This window comes from Dasypus novemcinctus, chromosome 2 (assembly GCF_030445035.2).
Source record: "Dasypus novemcinctus isolate mDasNov1 chromosome 2, mDasNov1.1.hap2, whole genome shotgun sequence".
NCBI lineage: Eukaryota > Metazoa > Chordata > Mammalia > Cingulata > Dasypodidae > Dasypus > Dasypus novemcinctus.
The window spans coordinates 158,114,073-158,131,642 of record NC_080674.1 but is presented as its reverse complement, the minus strand read 5'-3'; the positions used below and the strand labels follow the sequence as shown (position 1 = coordinate 158,131,642).

The window sequence follows — 17,570 nt, the reverse complement described above, 5'->3', positions numbered from 1 at the left end:
AACTTGCTACATACATCTTTGAGCAAATTATTTTACCCTCTCAGCTCCAGTTTGCCCTACAGGAAAGTAGGGGACTAAATGACCATGCAAACTTTCAAGTGTTATTAGAATATATAGAAAGTATATTTAAAGTATTTTTAAAAGTAGTCTCTTGTATTACTATTGTTTCCTCTTAAAGGCCTTACCAGTTCTCTCTGCTTCCTACCACCATGGGAACAGGTTATGGAAAGATTAGACCAAAGAAGCCTTTCATAATAAGTGGAATTATGGGGGAAGCAATACTTCTCCACTTGTACCCTATTTTCCAGTTTATTCAAGGCTCTCATATACTTTTTCCCATTGACAACCACTGTAGAGGGTGGGTGTATTATTCATTGCTACAATTTCACAGATGAGGAAACTAGGGCTCGAGGGTAGGAGTTGTGACCATCTGCAGGTCACCCAGCAGTCCTTTCAAGGAGTCATAATCTGAACACAGGTCTAATGATTCCAAGGATGAGCCCCTGTAAGAATTGTTATGACAACTGTCATTTAGACTGTTAGCACCCACACACCTGACACACCTCGTAGCACGACAGATGATTCCCAGGCATCCGATACTGATTCAGTCCCATATCCGTGGAACATTTCTTAAGGCTTTTAAAAAAATCTTCCAGAGGCTGTGCTATAAGCTGGCAACATGTAATTGAATGAACTCAGTTCTCTATGGCAGGTGTGGGCTAGCTATGGCCTGGGGGCCAAATCTGGTCTGTGAGCTAAGAATGGTCTTTACTTTTTAAATGGTTGGAATAAGAAAAATCGAGAGTATTTTGTGACACATGAAAAGTATGTGAAATTCTAATTTCTGTGTCTGTAAAGTATTCTTGGAACCCAGCGAATTCTATTCATTTACATATTGTTGCTGGCTTTTCATACTACAACAGAATTTAGTTGTCAGAGTGTGTATGTGGTCAAAAAGCCTTTTAAATATTTACTATCTGCTGTAGGCAATTTCTTCCATTTATCCATCCATCCTACCTACATTTATCAGATGCTACTACAGTAGGCATCTTCCACAGCTTTTCTTTTTTTCTTCAGCTTTTCTAGTCTGGTAAAGATTTTAGTGCTCCCTGCTGTTCCTTTACCTAAACCACTTTGGGTTAGGTTGGCCGGTGAGACAGAAGTTAGGAAGCAGCGGCCTCTTGTGGCTGAGCTATCATTTAGATATTTTGGTTATTCTGGTTAACAATGAAAAACCAGGCCTGGATTTCAGTTTCCGACTGGGAATTCTAATAGATTATATTTGGATATCCAGAATATTCTGTAATTTGTCTCCTGCCTCTTACTGACCACATTTCTAACCTGGAGAGTGAAGCACACTCTTTTAAGTTAAAGGAATATTAACATAGTTAAAAACAAGATATTAAAGAGAATCATTCTTCTTAATGCTAACATTGGTTCTTAAGACTATTTTAGTGTTACCAAAACTTGCTTGCATCCTTGTATCCATGGTCATTAAAAACAGAAACAGCTTTGCAGGAACCATGCACTTGGGTTCTTGTCCCAGCTAGCTTTAACCAGATCTCAACCATGAAAGAACTATTTTCTCTCTTGGGCTGTGGTTTATTCCCTACAAATGAAGGGGTTGGATAAGATTTTCTCTAAGGCCCCTTTACACCTCATATGGACCACAATTCCTTATATATATCTGGAAATAGTTTATAAAATTCTGCCACAAACCTTCCATTTAAGTAATCTGTTGAGGTCATTCTGCTGGCAAGTAGCAAAACCATAACTTAAATGCAGGTGTTATTCTAAAGCACCTGCTCTTGACCCCTGAAATTACAATATTCCATAATCACTGCCCAGAAGTCCATATCAGAGCAATTCCTCTTTTATATGGACCAGACAACAAGATATTTTGGGACAACCAGTGTTGTTATATAGAGTTCTGTTTAGTTGTACAACCAGCAGTCACAGAACTTAGAAACGTACAGCCTTTCTCTGACTATAGGGTTTATTTGGTGTTTTAATGATGATAATTTTAAAAAAGCACACAAGACACAAATGCTCTTCAACAGATTTACTCAAACAGCTTCGCTCAAGAAGAAAAAGGCACAGATTTAAGGGGATAACAGTGATTAAGAATATAGGAGGTGGGAGCTCAGCCAAAAAATGTTACTTTATGAACCAAGTCAAGAGAAATGAACAAAATGAACTCTTTCAAATTATCTGCCTTCATTACAATGAATTTTTAAATTAAATTGTATAAACATATGATATAAAGTTGGTATTTTAGGACGTGTCTTTTTTGTATATTTCCTCTATATACAAATCTCTATACAATTTCAATGTTCCTTATACATTTCCTATATACCAAACAGAGCCGGGTCTCTAAACTGCGTGCCCAGAGTTCCTGTGGAAGGTTCCAGCTGCTTTCTGTCATAATAGCTGGGAAGTAGGAAGGAAAAATCAAATGTAGTCATCTTCAACTGGCTCTCCATTGACATCACAATAGTGGATAAAAATTGCTACTACTCGCTGAAACACACCCTTCTTCATCTGACGCATCTCTGAAATTTCCTCTCCTATTGTTTCCATACAGATGTCTGCAGAAAGCTGCCCTTTCCTCCGAGGAGCATAGATGGTACCTTGAAATTAGAAAGAAAAAGAGAGAGTGTATGGCAATCAGAATCATTTGGAAAGTCACTCTGATTAAGCTGGTCCAGGAAATATGCCTGTATAATCTAAGGCAATGTAAAGGATTCACATATAGCTCAGTTTAGTTATATGCCATCTGACACCCAAGACAGCATACTTGATTAAAAGGCCCAAGGTGAAAATAATGCACCAGAAAGGTAAGTTACATATATGTACAGGTGGTTCATGAAATCCATTTCCTTATATAATATTTAAAAAAAAAAAAAAGTTGACTACAGCTACATATTCAAGTGTGCTAACACTTAGAGAAATTATACTCTAAGTTTTCCCATAAATTTCCCCACTCAAGTGAATTTTCATGAGAAGTTTCCTCATTGTACCCAACAACAAGCAGCTCATAGGTAGCAGGACAATAATTAGTACAACTGGAACAGTTTTAATACAATATAGTTGATAAATTCTACAAGGAAGGGTCACATAATTGCACATTTAGGTAAACCTAGCAGGAAAATCAGTCTAAAGATTCCTACCAATCTTTATACATCTCTAGTAAATCAAGCGATTATATAAATTTAAAGCTGCTTAAAAAAAAAAGTAACAAAAAAGCAGACAAATAAAAACATTTACATTGGAAACCATTTAAAAGTTACACTATTCCTAAATCTCAAGCAAAATATTAAATATCTAATGAAGTAGGATATACTCAAGCTAGAGAATACAAGTCAAGTCAGGTCGTAATTACTTTCTTCATCATCTTCAAAATCGTATCGGGCAAAGCTATTGGGTTCTGCTGCCCGTAGTGATCTCAGCCAAGGGAAGTCAGAAATCATGGAATATGGAGCTCCATCCACAATACCTAAAATAAATAGAACAGTGCTATTGGTACAGAAGTGCTGACAGGCCAAAAGCGCAGTATTCTGTAAGCAGAACATAAAATGTGCTTTCATTCTTATGGCTCAAAATCTCTGGACCACGGGATAGAGATTCCAATCCTTGCTCTGCCACTATTTGGTTATGTGATCTTGGTCATCCCTTGCATTCAATAAGCCTCAGTTTCCACATATAAAATTAAGAGGTTGAGTCAAATGCCCCTGAGTCATTTCCAACACTCAATCGGTAGTCTTCAATTTCCTTCTACTTTTTGTTTTTCAACACTGCTTCTGATTATTTTGGAGATGGTAAAGTGTCACATAGGTAGAGCAATATTTATTTGGTCCCTGCTATTTGCAGGAATTCAAGTCACCCATTATTTTGACACTGTAAAGCTTCCATTCAAATCTTCCCTCCATCTATAGTTAGTTAACAACTATTTAGCTTTCCATCCATTTTTAAGTGCTCACCTTCTAATGTATAAATTTCTCTTCCCCAGGGGTACTTGGGGTACTTCTTTAAGTCTTCTTCACTTCGTGTGGCTTCAGGGAAGAATTCATACTTAATGAGCTCTCTATAGGCAACAGGAAAAATGAGATAAAAATGACCAAACCAGAAATAATATTGGAGTGCAGGATGGAAAGAAATAATCAAAATTCTCAGGCCCTGATTCCACTGAACATTTCAAATAAAATATTAAATATCTACCAGCAGCAGAGTACATTCAAATGAGAGAATACAAGTCTAGTTAGGTCAAAATTAATTTCCTCATTATCTTTAAAATTATATATCATAACAAGTAAGAAAGGTACACTAAAGCAAATGTCTTGTGGGAAGAATGTGCATTTCACAATGTTCATATAACAAATACATAAAAAGTTCAATTTTATGATGATATAAAAAATACAGTTTTAATGTCTTCTTTAATTCATCCTTTTTCCATACCCTTGGGCTAAAAAAATGGAGCCAAATGTACACATACATTCCACTCCTATGTTTTCTATAAGTTTGAAAATAAAGTTACAAATGTGCATGTTTTAAAATTTTAAGTCCTTATTTCCCTAAGTTATTTCACAAATGTTAATATAAAACCGTATTATAGATTTGCCCAATCTTTTTACCATTTTCTTTAACATCCTCAACCAAAATGTCATCTTCCTAAACAAAAAGCCTGCCTGGGAATCCCAGATAGAATCATTTAAAATAAGGAAGAACTGGGATTTACTTCCGGGAGTCCTGGCTAAGGGAAATAACCAAAAAAGCCTTTATGGACCACACAGTTACTTACTGGTTGATGTTTGCTATGGTATCCATCCAGCTGCGAATGCGCACTTTGTTCCGGACATTGGGAGGATTACTGAATTCATGTATAATACAGATGTGATAGGGGTAAGGACCACTAAATAGCTTCTGCTCCAAAGTTAGTGTGTCTACCTGTGGAAGAGAACATAGAGAGGGCTTTCGACCAAGAAAGAAAGAGCCTGGCATTAGAACTAGCTCTCTTAGAGCTTGACTAATCCTTCCTTGGCCCCTCAGTTTCAAACTCTTGCTGATTTGAAAATCAAATAGTCTCATCAGCCTTGAGCACAGCTTGCCAAGCTGGGAGTGAAGCTCAGCAAATTCTTCTGTCTGGCAAGCTCAGTGATTTATCTCTCCCTATTATAAAAATGGTCATTAAACCTGATAACCCTGAACCCTGATTCAGGCAACTAATCCATTTATGAGAATGGTTTTTATAGGTCAAAGTACTGAGAGTATTATAGAACTGTGTTGTACCATATACCCTAATCAAACAGGACTACTGTCCATTTCTAAAGACAGATGACATTTTCTTGTCTCCTTGTAGACTCTGTTAATATTACTTTCTTCTCATAGAATGCCCTCTTCCCTTTCTTAGGAAATCACAATCTGCTATCTTAGTAGTATACATGTATATACTCCATCATAGGAAGGCAAACTTGCTGAGGAAAGGATGAGGTCCTATGTATTTTAGCGCCCAGCAAATTATAGACACTCAAAAAGTGATTTGTTAAAGTGAATTGGCTCCTTTGGGGCCAGGATCAAACATTAACTGCAATGACTGTTTAATACTTGCTTTAAACTCTCTTTTAGCATGAAGCACAGAGCCTTACACATGATGTTTACTCTTAATAAATAATGGTAATATATTGGTAATGATGATATTATCAGTAATAATATTAATGATGATGATAATAGCAGCTATCATATGATTGCTTACTACATACCAGGAACTGTTCATATGTGTTAATTTAATTAACAGTCACAATAACGCTGGGTGTACTATTATTATTCTAATTATACAGATGAAGAAACTAAGACATGGAAGTTAAGTAATCTGCTCCAGGTGAGAATTTAAATCAGGCAGTCTGAAACAAGTCTGTGATATTAACCACAGGTAACTATTAGCAAGTATAGAAACTTGTTGAACAACAATTCCCCTCATCACATAAGTTACTGAAAATCTTTCAGCAATTAGCAGAGAGGCTTTAATGAAGAAGATTGAAATGATAGTCTAGCTTGGTTAAAAGCTCTCCATAGAAATTGATGAAACATAAGTGTGCACTAAGTAAATGAATACATGCCAAGTCAAAAAATGTTGAAGACTAAAGTAATAAAAAATTAATCAGCACAAACTACATTATCAGAAAGAAGCACAGCTTGGTACCTGCTGCATTGGGCGTAGGTATATGATACGGTTTCTCTCAGGAGGCATCCTTAGTATCTGGTCCAGTACTTGATCCATATTCAGTTTCTTGCATTGTGCATAGTCAAATCTGTTTACAATTGGAGCATTTTCTACTTTTAAATGTTTCAGTACTCTGCACCTGGTAGCTACAAAATGAAAAGCTCTATAAATCATTTATACAAAATAACAGAGTAATGTATATAGCCTGTTTGGAATCATCTTTGGAGAAATCGTCCACCTCATTTTGCAGTTGCAAACATGTTTGACATAGGTCAAGTACTATCAAAGAATACAACTGATAGCTAACAAAATAATTTGAAAAGGTTATTTAGTCAAGTTCAAAAGAAGGTGGTCACCCTCATGCTAGAAGAAACATTAAGGTACCTTTTCTATATAAGATTTTACTGTCAAGGAAACCAAATCCCAGAGAATGGCTTGCCCAAATATAGAAATGTTTTAGGAAATATTTTTTGAAAAGAATTAATGATAACTATTAATTTTATAATTTTATGGGTAATGGTCAAATAAACCTGGAATAAGTCATATATTATCTTATATTCTGTTCATAGGAAAGGAATAGGGTTGATTTTAAGTTCTATCACAAGGATTAAGGTAGAACTTTAAAAACAAAACACCCCAGAAATTTTTGGATCTTTTAGTCTAAAGGTGTACAGTCCAATATGGTAGCCATGGGCATCTGTGGCTATTTAAATTAAGCTTAAATAAGAAATTCAGTTGCTCAGGCACAACCCACAATTCAGATGCTAAACAGTCACATGTGGCTAGTGGCTACCATATATGTAACAATGAAGATAGAGAACACTGCAGAAAGTTTTACTGAACAGTGCTGGTTTAAACGATTAAATATACTTCCCGTTTAACACATGAAATATGAGGTTACATTAAAAAATTACCTGTGGTATAATAAAGACATTAAACTGCAATAATCTACCAACTTCAGAAAAATACTACCCCCTCTTTTATCTCGAATGTCAATCTGGTCCAAGTCTGGAGAAAATATCGATTGGAAGACATAAAACCTTATGGCAGATACACCTAAACTTTTTAACATTTCATAAAAACATCTGTAATTTCTTTGACCAAAATGCTTGTAACTATCTCCTAATTCTGTGTCATGGTGGGCAGAAGGGGACACTGTCTGGGGGACAGGAAGGGAGGAAAGAGAGAAAAGTGTCCAACCAGACTATTATTTACATGTCTGTTAACACCAGTCAAGGATAAGGTCATATCTAATCTCCTTCATCTTATCCACAGTTCACTTAGTCAGCTGCTATCTAAAAACTAAGCTATTTATCTAAGATCCTCTGTCCCACGATAAGCTAAGCAACAGTATTTACTTTAAGGGAAGAAGACTGAACCGATGATCTCATCACTAAGTTAGAGATGATATGTGGACAATCATCAGAGTCAAGTTCAGAGGTGAAAACTAGCCAGATTCTCAGAATAGAGATGGGAATGAGAAGACAACCAGCAGAGTTTGAAGCTTGAATACTATATATCCCAGAACTCAGTCAGCAAGTAGAGGACTGACAGTCTCAAAGTTCTTACAGTGCTGCTATGAGGCAATGCTAGTACTTCCCTGCTGTTATGATTTTTGTGCTTTTTAAGAGCCCACGTTTTATGTTTTAGGAGAAAACTACAATAGGATGTAGTAATATGCTAGCTATTTTAGGACCAGAGATTTCATTGGATGGGCTGAAGTACCATCTATTCAGGGTAAACATGGAGTCTGGGATCCCCAGGGTCAGGAGTCTTCTAGAATTCAGGGAAAAGGTGATATCTGAATCTCAGTTTCATCTCTCCTGTCTGGGATTCTCCTTGTTCATGACAAAATATTCTATAAGCACTTTTTACTGGGATCTGTTTTATTTACTACTTATATCACAGGGTAAGTGCAAAGAAAAGAAAACTCCTTAATATCTTTTTTGCAATGCAATATAGTACCAGTTAACATCACTAGTTTTTTTACTAGAGGTCAGATCCCACACTATGTACATAATTACATGTGTATATGTGTGCATGTATATACACGTGTACATATATATATACACACATATCAATCATTGCATTTAATCTTTATAAAAGATTTATGAAATATGGAATATTATGCACATTTTACACAATGAGGAAAATGAACATGGGGGATATACAACTTGCACAAGACAAGGAACAAATCAGATCTTCATACTTTGCAGGATAGATTTAAAAAATATAATTTTGAATGAAAAATAAAACATTCTATGCATCTAAAATTTTAAAAGTAAATACATGTCTACCTCTGAACAGATATATCTGTACAAAGGTAGACATGTATTTAAGGAAAGGTATGGGAGGTTAGACTAGAGGCATATATTAAATGCATGAGTATAGATGGGAGAAGATGGGCTTGGGGATGAGAGACAAATCAGACAGAAAAGCAGGCTTGGACTAATAGTAATGCCATGAACTGATGTGATTGATCATCTTAATCAAATACACAGCAGTTAAACTCTTAAGGTCCAGACCCTCACCACTCCTCCCTTTCCTCCCAAAATATTTATACCCAAAACATGCCCAACACCATACAGCCAGCAAATGGCAGAGGCAGGATTCGGGCAGAGCCAGGATTCAAGCAGAGGCCTAGCTGACTCGAAAGCCCATACATGTTTGCTAATCCACTCTGTCAGATGAGGCAGCAGTTATTTTTTGGAGGAGACTGGAAGCCATTTTAAAAGATGAATCAAGTTTCTGCACATGAACCCTCATAAATATTATGGACTAATTATTTCAGAACTACAGAACGAGGACAGAATTAGAGATAATCCAACAATGATTTCTTTAAAAAAAAAAATATATATATATATATATGGTAGGTAATATTGTAGAATTGGAGTACTTAATTGTTTAAACTCATTCATGAGGCTCTTGTATGACAGGGCACAAATACATACCATGGATGAACATCATCTTGGGGCAGTCTTTTAGCACTAGATCTGTGATTCCACAGTTGGTCATAGTAACTCCAACAAGATTTTTGGATTTTAATACAAGGACCTACAAGGAGAAAAGTTAAAAATTTGCATGTATTTCTTTTTTCTTTTAATTAAATGTTTTCACTGACACAACTGAGAAGTAACCAATTTCTTATCTTTAGGACAAAGAAACTATATAAAGATGGGACATTTAGTTTCTTTGCATTATTTAAGAACCTGGCCACCAAAGGCTGAGTGATGGCGTTTTTCACCTGTACATGGTCATCCTCAATCACAGGGTCACTGGTACTGGTGGACTTATCTGCTGTCCGCTTCCGCTTTATGGCATGGCGTGGTTTTGTTTTGGCAACCTCTAGAAAAGGCAATAGGAAAACCAAAATTTTAGCCCTGTTTTCCTTCCTTCAACAGAGTATAATCACATATGTACAAACTCCATCAAGGCAACTCCTAAACCTACAAATCAGTTCCCAATGGAGTATAGTCACTGATAGATCCAACTTACCTAAAACAAGAACCTTATCTCCATTATCTACAATGTATCTACATTAAAAAAAAATCCCTTTTCATACCTGGTTTCATTCCTATTTCTACTCCCTGCTTTAACCCATCCTAAATACTATTGGTGGATTAAGCTCACTACTTACCTGCCCAAAAAACCCCCTTTAAATTACTGCCCACTGCTTAGTGAATAGGTTTTAAAGTCTGACATTTAGAGCTATAATTTAGTCTCTCCCATTCTCAATTTACTCCAAACCATATCCTAGTCATCTCCTGGTACCAGTGACTGAAGCCATTAATCACTCTAGCTCCTTCTGCCCAGGACATATTTCCAGACTTCCCATTTTGAAATACTACCCATCCCCCTGCAAGGTCCAGCTCAAACGCTACCTCTCTAACAAATCCCTTCGGACTCTCCAAACATTATGTATCCTTCTGAAGTTCTCTATATACATATTTTGTCTCATAATGTAAACTAAAAGCTCCTTGAAGACAACACTGTCGTATTCCATCTTTACATTAACGTCAGCCATAAACTATCTATTAACATTTATTAAATGAATTGGCACTCCGCATTTACTGAATAATTGTATCACAGGTACGTACTGGAATAAGACATATTTACTGACTGCCTACTGAGTGTGAAATACTGTTCTAAGGGTTTTACTTGTATTTACTCATTTAATCCGACATCAAAACGCTGAGATAGAATTTATTATTCTCCTTATCTTACAGATTAGGACACACTGAGGCACAGAAAGGTAAAATAGCTTGCTAAGCTATAAGTGGTGGAACCAGGAGTCAAACCTAGGCAATCTGGTGCCAACTGCTTGCTAGAAAGCCTTATTAACCATGGTTAATAAGACCCTAACTCATTTACTAATATTCTAATATAATTAAAAAATAAATCTTGTCTTATATTTAAAAACAGGTTGAAAACTCATTTCTAAAACTTAGCAAGCACACTGTATTTCACTTTAAGACACTAAAATCTATTTTCCTCCTTTTTAATATTCAGCAATACTGTAAGAGCATATACTGAAAGAAACAAGGTGATTTGCAAGAATTCTATCCCCACTGTATTTTTCAGATACCTCACTTGGTAATTCTATAACCTCAAATGTGAAAGATTACAAAGAAAGACAGTAACACAGGTGCAAATACTGCAGATTCCCAAAGGCTTGGGGCTAGACGTTAACTTTAGAAATCTAGTCCAAGTGTTTTTTCTACATGCCACTTTTTCCCCATAATCTGAAACTTTATGAAATCCCACTATGCAAAACAATTGAAAACAGATACTTCAGTTAAAGCCTAAAAGGGAGCCTGAGAATTCTACCCATCAAACATCCTCTAAGTCCCCTGAAACCAAACAAAATCCTGGGGTTCCAGAGAAAACATGACAACTATTGATCCAGTCAACTGTATGAAGGCCTTCTTCCACAGTGTTCCTGAAGAAACTTCACAATCTAATCATCTTCATTGACAAGGAACCTTCTAAAGGTAGCACATTTTGTGACAGACAAAATTCATGTGCTGACTACAACCATTCATGTGTCATGGTTCTCACTCCCAATACCACAAAAACAAAAAAAAAATCTTTCTTCCCTTCCATGACAGTGTTCATATAAGGATCTCTTATTAGCATTTTCCTTTTATGATCTGTATTTCAAAGCTTCACGTTTCTAGAATGGTCTCTCCCCTTCCCTGTTACTGATTAGAATATGGAGTTGAATGTTTAGTTTCCTGCTCTCCAAAGTGCCCAACTGATGGCTGTTTTCTAAAAAAAAGTTGTAAAACTATATCACATTTTATATGTAAAGACCTTGAAAAACAGAGGTCTCCCAATGTAAAAGGAAAAAGTGTGTTATTTTCTTATACTTTCCTTTCTGTTTAGGAAAATTTTTTATCTTGTTTAGGAACAAATCTTTGTGATTTCATATACCCCTTGAGTGGTTCCTATACTTACTAATAATTTCACTGAGCCCTCATATCATGTGTAAGACACTGTGCTAGAAGTTAGGATATAATGGCAAAAAAAAAAAGACACTATCCCTACACACTCATGGAGTTCATACAGTAAAACATGTAATTATGACATAGTATGTTTAACATCAGTGTAGAAGATGCTACAGAAACTCAAAAAAGCAGACCCAATTCATTCCTAGGGTGTGGGTGTCAGGAAGAGTTTAGTATTTATAAGTACTATATTACTCTTAAGTGTTATTTTTAACAACAATTATTTTTTGTGATATTTATTTTATAAAGCATTATACAATTAGGAAAAAAAGAGCCATTTATATTTTTTTCCCCAAATAGGAATTCATAAATCAAATAACCAAATTAGCCTCTAATATGGCTTTAACACTATACAAGGCCATTAATGAAAAACCAAATAAAAATTATGATTTTTATTAATATATTCTTTGATGCTATTAAAAAAAAAAATCCAGGACACTAAATCAAGTTTGTTCCTTTTTTAGTTTGAATTTCTCTCTTTAAAACATTTAGAGCAGAGTGGCCAACAGGTATCAAAAACATGCTGGATTAAAAATAAGTTTTAAACCACCCCAATAACTCACTCTTCTTTCCAAGAGAGACCTGGAAATATCAGCACTTTAACATTTCCCCCAGAAAAACTGTTATTCAAAGTTAAGTGTCTACTTGTCTGCAATCTAAAAAATATTAAGAAATAATTTAGTTACTATAACACATTAGTTTACAAATATTAGAAGTCTTCTTAAATTGAAAAACAGAAGATAATAGATGTAATTTTCCTAAAAAAGTAAAAAGCACTATATAAATGATTTTTTTTTAATCCAGAAAATTACTTAATCTAAGAAAATGTCCTACTCTTTATTGGGCTAATGGAAACAGACCATATGGAACTGGTAGAGGGAACAGAAGAACCTAAGGCAAAAAAACTGAGTCAAAACCCAAATGGTATATATGAAGGATCTACAATTAAAAGAAACAAAAAAACTAGCACGATGCCCCCTAAATAGGAAAACTAAATGCTGTAAAAATGACAACTGTCTTTTCAGTTGATCAGAATGCAATTCCAAACAAAAATCAAGATTTTTTGGGGGTACTTGACAAAATTATTATAAAGTACACCTATAAAAATAAATGATAGGGGGAAACGTCTGTGGCTCAACCAGTTGGGCACCCGTCTACCATATGGGAGGGCCCTGGGTTCACATCCTGGGGCCTCCTTGTGAAGGCAGGCTCGCCCACACGCTGTGGAGAGCCACTGACCCAGTGCGGCCTGAGCAAGGTGATGCAACAAAAAGGAGACAAGCAAAAACACAGAAGATCATGCAGCAAATGGACAAAGAGAGCATACAGCAGGCAAGCCGCAAGGGGCGAGGAATAAATAAATAAATGCAGACACAGAAGAAAACACAGCAAATGGACACAGAGAGCAGACAACAAGCAAAAAGCCACAAGGGGGGGATAAAATAAATAAATAAAATAAAATGATAGGGAAGCAGCTGTGGCTCAATCAATTGGGTTCCTGTCTACCATATGGGAGGCCCTGGATTCATATCCCAGAGCCTCCTTGTGAAGGTAAGCTTGCTCGTGCCCGTGAAGAGCTAAGTGCCCATGCCCGCAGGAAGCTGACTGCCTGCGCCTGCAGAGAGCTGACTGCCTGTGCCCGCGGAGAACTGGTGCAGCAAGATGATGCAACAAAAGGGAGACAAGCAGACACAGAAAGAACATGCAGTGAATGGACACAAAGAGCAGACAGCAAGCAAGCCATGGGGTTGGGGAGGGGGGATAAAATTTTTAAAAATTAAAAAATGATAAAGCATGACTAACCAAGGAGAGTTTGAAAAAAATTATGAAGGAAGACAGAACACTGTTAAAATATAGCTAATAATTTAGTACATGATAAAAGAGCATCTCAAAATAATGGCACAAGAATGAATGCCAATAACTAGTACTGACAGAACTTGGTGACAATTTGGAATAAAAAAGTTCCTACAGATTAAAATAAATTCCTACTGAACAGAAGAATTAAACAAAGGAATAAGTTAAAAAAGAAGACATGAACTTTATCTAAACCAAGGGTAGGGTAGGCCTTTCATAAAAAGTAATAATGAAGGAAAATATGTAGATCTGACTTTACAAGATGAGAAACTACAATAGAGAATGCCATAAAATATTTAATATTCAAGCTGGGAAAAGTATTTGTACCATAAAGCAGAACTAATGTTTGTAAAGCATAATGAATTCTTCAAATAAAAATCAATATTATTTTAATATTGATCATAATCAACTATAATAATTAGCAAATAATTAATGAAGGTGTCATTTATCCCTTGAAAGCCTTTTTTTTGTTAGTTTACACTAAATTCAATCACATCTATTTAGTGTATACAAAAGCAGTGATGGCCTATATTCTGGGTCTGATTTTGAGATTCTGTAATTGAGGAATACTTGGAGATAATTAAAATACATTATTACTCACTGATAGGTATTAATGATTTAATGAAGGCATAAGAAATTACTTAAAAATATGGCCAGAAATATAAACAGAATCCTGATTTAGAAATGTGTTCAACACCCCTCTCAAATGCCTAGGCATACATATTTTATATATATTACTAGTGGAAATTATATACATACACATACTTTGAGTATATCTTCAAAATAATTCTCAGCTAAACTACTTACCTGCTTTTCTCCTTGCAAAGCTAACTGAAATCAAAATTAGAAAGAAATGACTTGGGACTGCAAAGGCAGATACAAGGATATACCCTTGTATACAAGGGTATACCAGGCACGGAGAGTGTTCCCCCAACCCAACAACTTCAGGTCCTTACCTTTTGGCTAAGGTTTAAGACTTCCATTATGAATTAAGACTTATCTATGTATGGGATGGGAGCAGAGTTCATCTATTGGAGCTTAGATATCAGAAACAGTACTGTACTTAAGGGAAATACACGGTTAGGTCATTTTTTTGAAAGCTGAACTACTTGAGTTTTTCTGAGTTGGATGTTTGCAAGCGATTTTATACCCACCCCCACCTCCCAACCATTGCTGAAAACTAGTTCATATGATTTGTATGATCCACAGAACCCCAAAATAGAATTCAATTTGCCAAACTGGCTTTATATAAGAGAACTTATGGAACAAGCTAATGCTTTTGTCAAGTTCTAACCTTCAGGTGCTAAATCCTGGGAGCATTTGTCATACCTGACTCAGATACCAGAGGTACATGGGAGAGTCTGCTCCTGGCCCTCGTTAGGGGCCTCCGAGGGTAGTCTTCAGTAGACTGCACGTCACAGCTCTCAGGCTGGGAGCTCCCCCTCCTGTCCTCACCTGTAGCCCCAGAGCCACTCCCATTAGTCCTCTCATCATGTGCTGGGCCTGAAGACCCCCCTTGTGGCAGAGTCCTAAAGGAAAAGGCGGATCTCGTACCATCCGGGCCATTCACAACACAGGCTCGGCTGGTTGAAGGACGTTCCTCATCAGAACACCTGCTAGTTCTCCTTTGGGATTCCTGGGGCCTGTGACAGCAGCATCTGGGGCAGACAGAACTCTCTGCATTTCCCTCCTCCATGGCCTCAGAGTCCTCTGACCCACCGGGGGAGCAGACACACTGCCTGGACACATCCACTTCTGTAGGGCTAGGCTCGGAAGAGCCGCCGCTGTTCACCGTCCTTACAAAGTCGGGGCTTTGAGAAGCAGTGCTGTGTGAGCTGGAGTTTCCCACTGTGCTGGCGGTGGTGTTGCTGCAGCTGGGATAAACATCCTTGTTTTTTTTCTTTTCAGGAATATCCCTAGCTGCTTTCATATCGGCTTTGATCTGCTCACTGGTGACCTGACAGCCTTTCTCACAGCTGCTTTCCTCGAGGGGAAACTGCTTCGACTGGCCCATCTGATGGGAGTTGTACCTCTTTCGAAGTGGAGTCTTGCCTTTTCCACTTACTGCTTACAGAAAAAGAAGAATGGCCCGAGGAAAAGAAAAGATTTCAGTACAAATTCTGGACAAAAGGCAAGAGTAAATCTGGAACAGGAAACAAAGTACACTAATTTTTCCTCAAGTATAACTGATCACATTACTCATCTACTCAAAAATCCTCTACAGTTTTTTGGTGCCTACCCAGTTTAAAATCTGAACTCCTTAGCTCAGGCTTCAAGGTTCTTCATGATGTGATTCCAAACTCTCTTTTCATTATTGTCCCCTTTATATACTTTCTACATTCCCACCCAAACTGTTTACTGAATAAGCCCCTGCCTTATGACCTCAGGGCCTTTGTTCATATCAATTCATCAGCCTCAGATCTCTGTTCAATCTCTTTTGCATACCCCCAAACAATTGTAGTGTATGCCTTATAATATCGTTACCTATGGTTTTGACCTGACTGTTCAAACAAACTGGAGGTTCCCAAGAAAAAGATCATGACTTATTCACATCCATATCCTTCCTAACACAGTCTGGGGCACAGTAAGGCTCAATGAACATATATAAAGAAATACTTTTTAAAGTTTTGTCTGGCCGACAGAAGATCTTAGTCAGCTGGTCACATTAAATTTCCTGAATTTGTTTCTATAAAATTTCCTTCCAACCACAGCCTAAAGATACATGAATTTCTTGAAATAAAATAAATTTGAGTAACCAGTCTAAAGAACTGAGCCTTCCATACACAAAACTTTACATATATTTCAGGTACAGTGTTAAATGTATAATGAACTTTCAAACACATTAAGGAGCAGGATACCAAAGGAAAAATGAGTGAACAGTTACAAATAATTCATCCTTTTCTAAAAGTTATAAACATGTGGGAAACAAAAGGAAAGACAAGGAAGAAGTATGAACTCAAAAGTTAAGAGAATTATATTTTCTTGGTGAGGCAAATGGCAGAAGGCTATTGCCTAGATTTAAAGGCAGGCAAGGGATTATAATAATATATTTTAGGACTTCCTCAAGCACCAAACCAGCCACCAATATTCACTAAGTACAAACAGACAGATTATCAACCAGGTAAGGGTTGCTTTTTTCTCTCGGTCTATATTACTCAGCAGTCTTCCTCTGCATAAGGCACAGGATTCTCACTAATACCTGATACCCTGGAGGCCACAGCTTCTTAAAAGTCTACTGGGAACTCACGATCTTTATGCCTTCTCTTCCCTGAGTCCTTCAAACCCACATTTCTGCCATGCTACACTTGGCCAGAACAGCACCACCCAGATTCCCCTCTCATTTGGGCTACCACTTCTCTTGCCTCCTGTCACATTTCAGAAGGAATATGTTAACTGCACCACAAATTGTGGTAAGGACCCATTTATAAAGGCCACATGTGTCAGTTCCCATAGTAATTCTCACTAAAAGGTCCATGTAAGACATAATCTCTCACCTGATAATTCCCTGGACTGCACTGATTCTCCAATTTTCTCTTCGCGCTCAGAGTAACGCCGAGCACCATTCTTAGGAATCCAGACTTCTTGGAGTTCTAGACTGTCTTCCTCATCGTCACTCTCTGAATCATGAACAGTAATTGGGGTTGGTTTTACTACACGCTGAAGACCACTAGGTCCTAAAACAAAAAGCACAGGCCTACCAATTACTTTTGGCCCAAGAAAGGGTCTCAAAGTACTATTTCCAGAGATTTGGGATTACAAAGATGATTTGGGCTCTGTGAAGCCACCCTTATTACTCTTTGTAATGGAATATGTACATGGATGAGCTACTATGAAAGCACTTTAAAGCACTACAAAAACATTTAGTATGATTAAATTCCACCCTTCATACATCTTCAAAGGCAAATTAAAATAGATGATCACCTGGCATTCCCCTTTGGGAACTTCACTATTTCAAAAAGTCTCATAAGTCATCCTAAAATAAGTCATAATAA

At 36.9% G+C, this 17,570-nt stretch overlaps 1 protein-coding gene across 8 annotated transcripts in view; it reads right to left on the bottom strand.

Annotated features, from left to right (window-relative positions):
• Window positions 1–2,047: 2,047 nt before the first annotated feature.
• Window positions 2,048–17,570, bottom strand: part of FBXO38 (F-box protein 38) — a 50,166-nt gene continuing 34,643 nt past the window's right edge. The window contains exons 14-22 of one of the 8 annotated variants that reach the window (XM_071210609.1): window positions 17,073–17,252; window positions 14,908–15,645; window positions 9,462–9,562; window positions 9,169–9,271; window positions 6,197–6,363; window positions 4,799–4,944; window positions 3,981–4,084; window positions 3,383–3,496; window positions 2,048–2,630 (exon numbers count right to left, since the gene is read on the bottom strand). In XM_071210609.1, the coding sequence (XP_071066710.1) occupies window positions 2,452–2,630; window positions 3,383–3,496; window positions 3,981–4,084; window positions 4,799–4,944; window positions 6,197–6,363; window positions 9,169–9,271; window positions 9,462–9,562; window positions 14,908–15,645; window positions 17,073–17,252 (1,832 nt within the window). In that variant the 3' untranslated portion in view covers window positions 2,048–2,451. The remainder of the gene's footprint in view (window positions 2,631–3,382; window positions 3,497–3,980; window positions 4,085–4,798; window positions 4,945–6,196; window positions 6,364–9,168; window positions 9,272–9,461; window positions 9,563–14,907; window positions 15,646–17,072; window positions 17,253–17,570) is intronic. The other 7 variants (XM_004460679.3, XM_004460676.3, XM_071210614.1 and 4 more) reach the window with 7 other exon arrangements.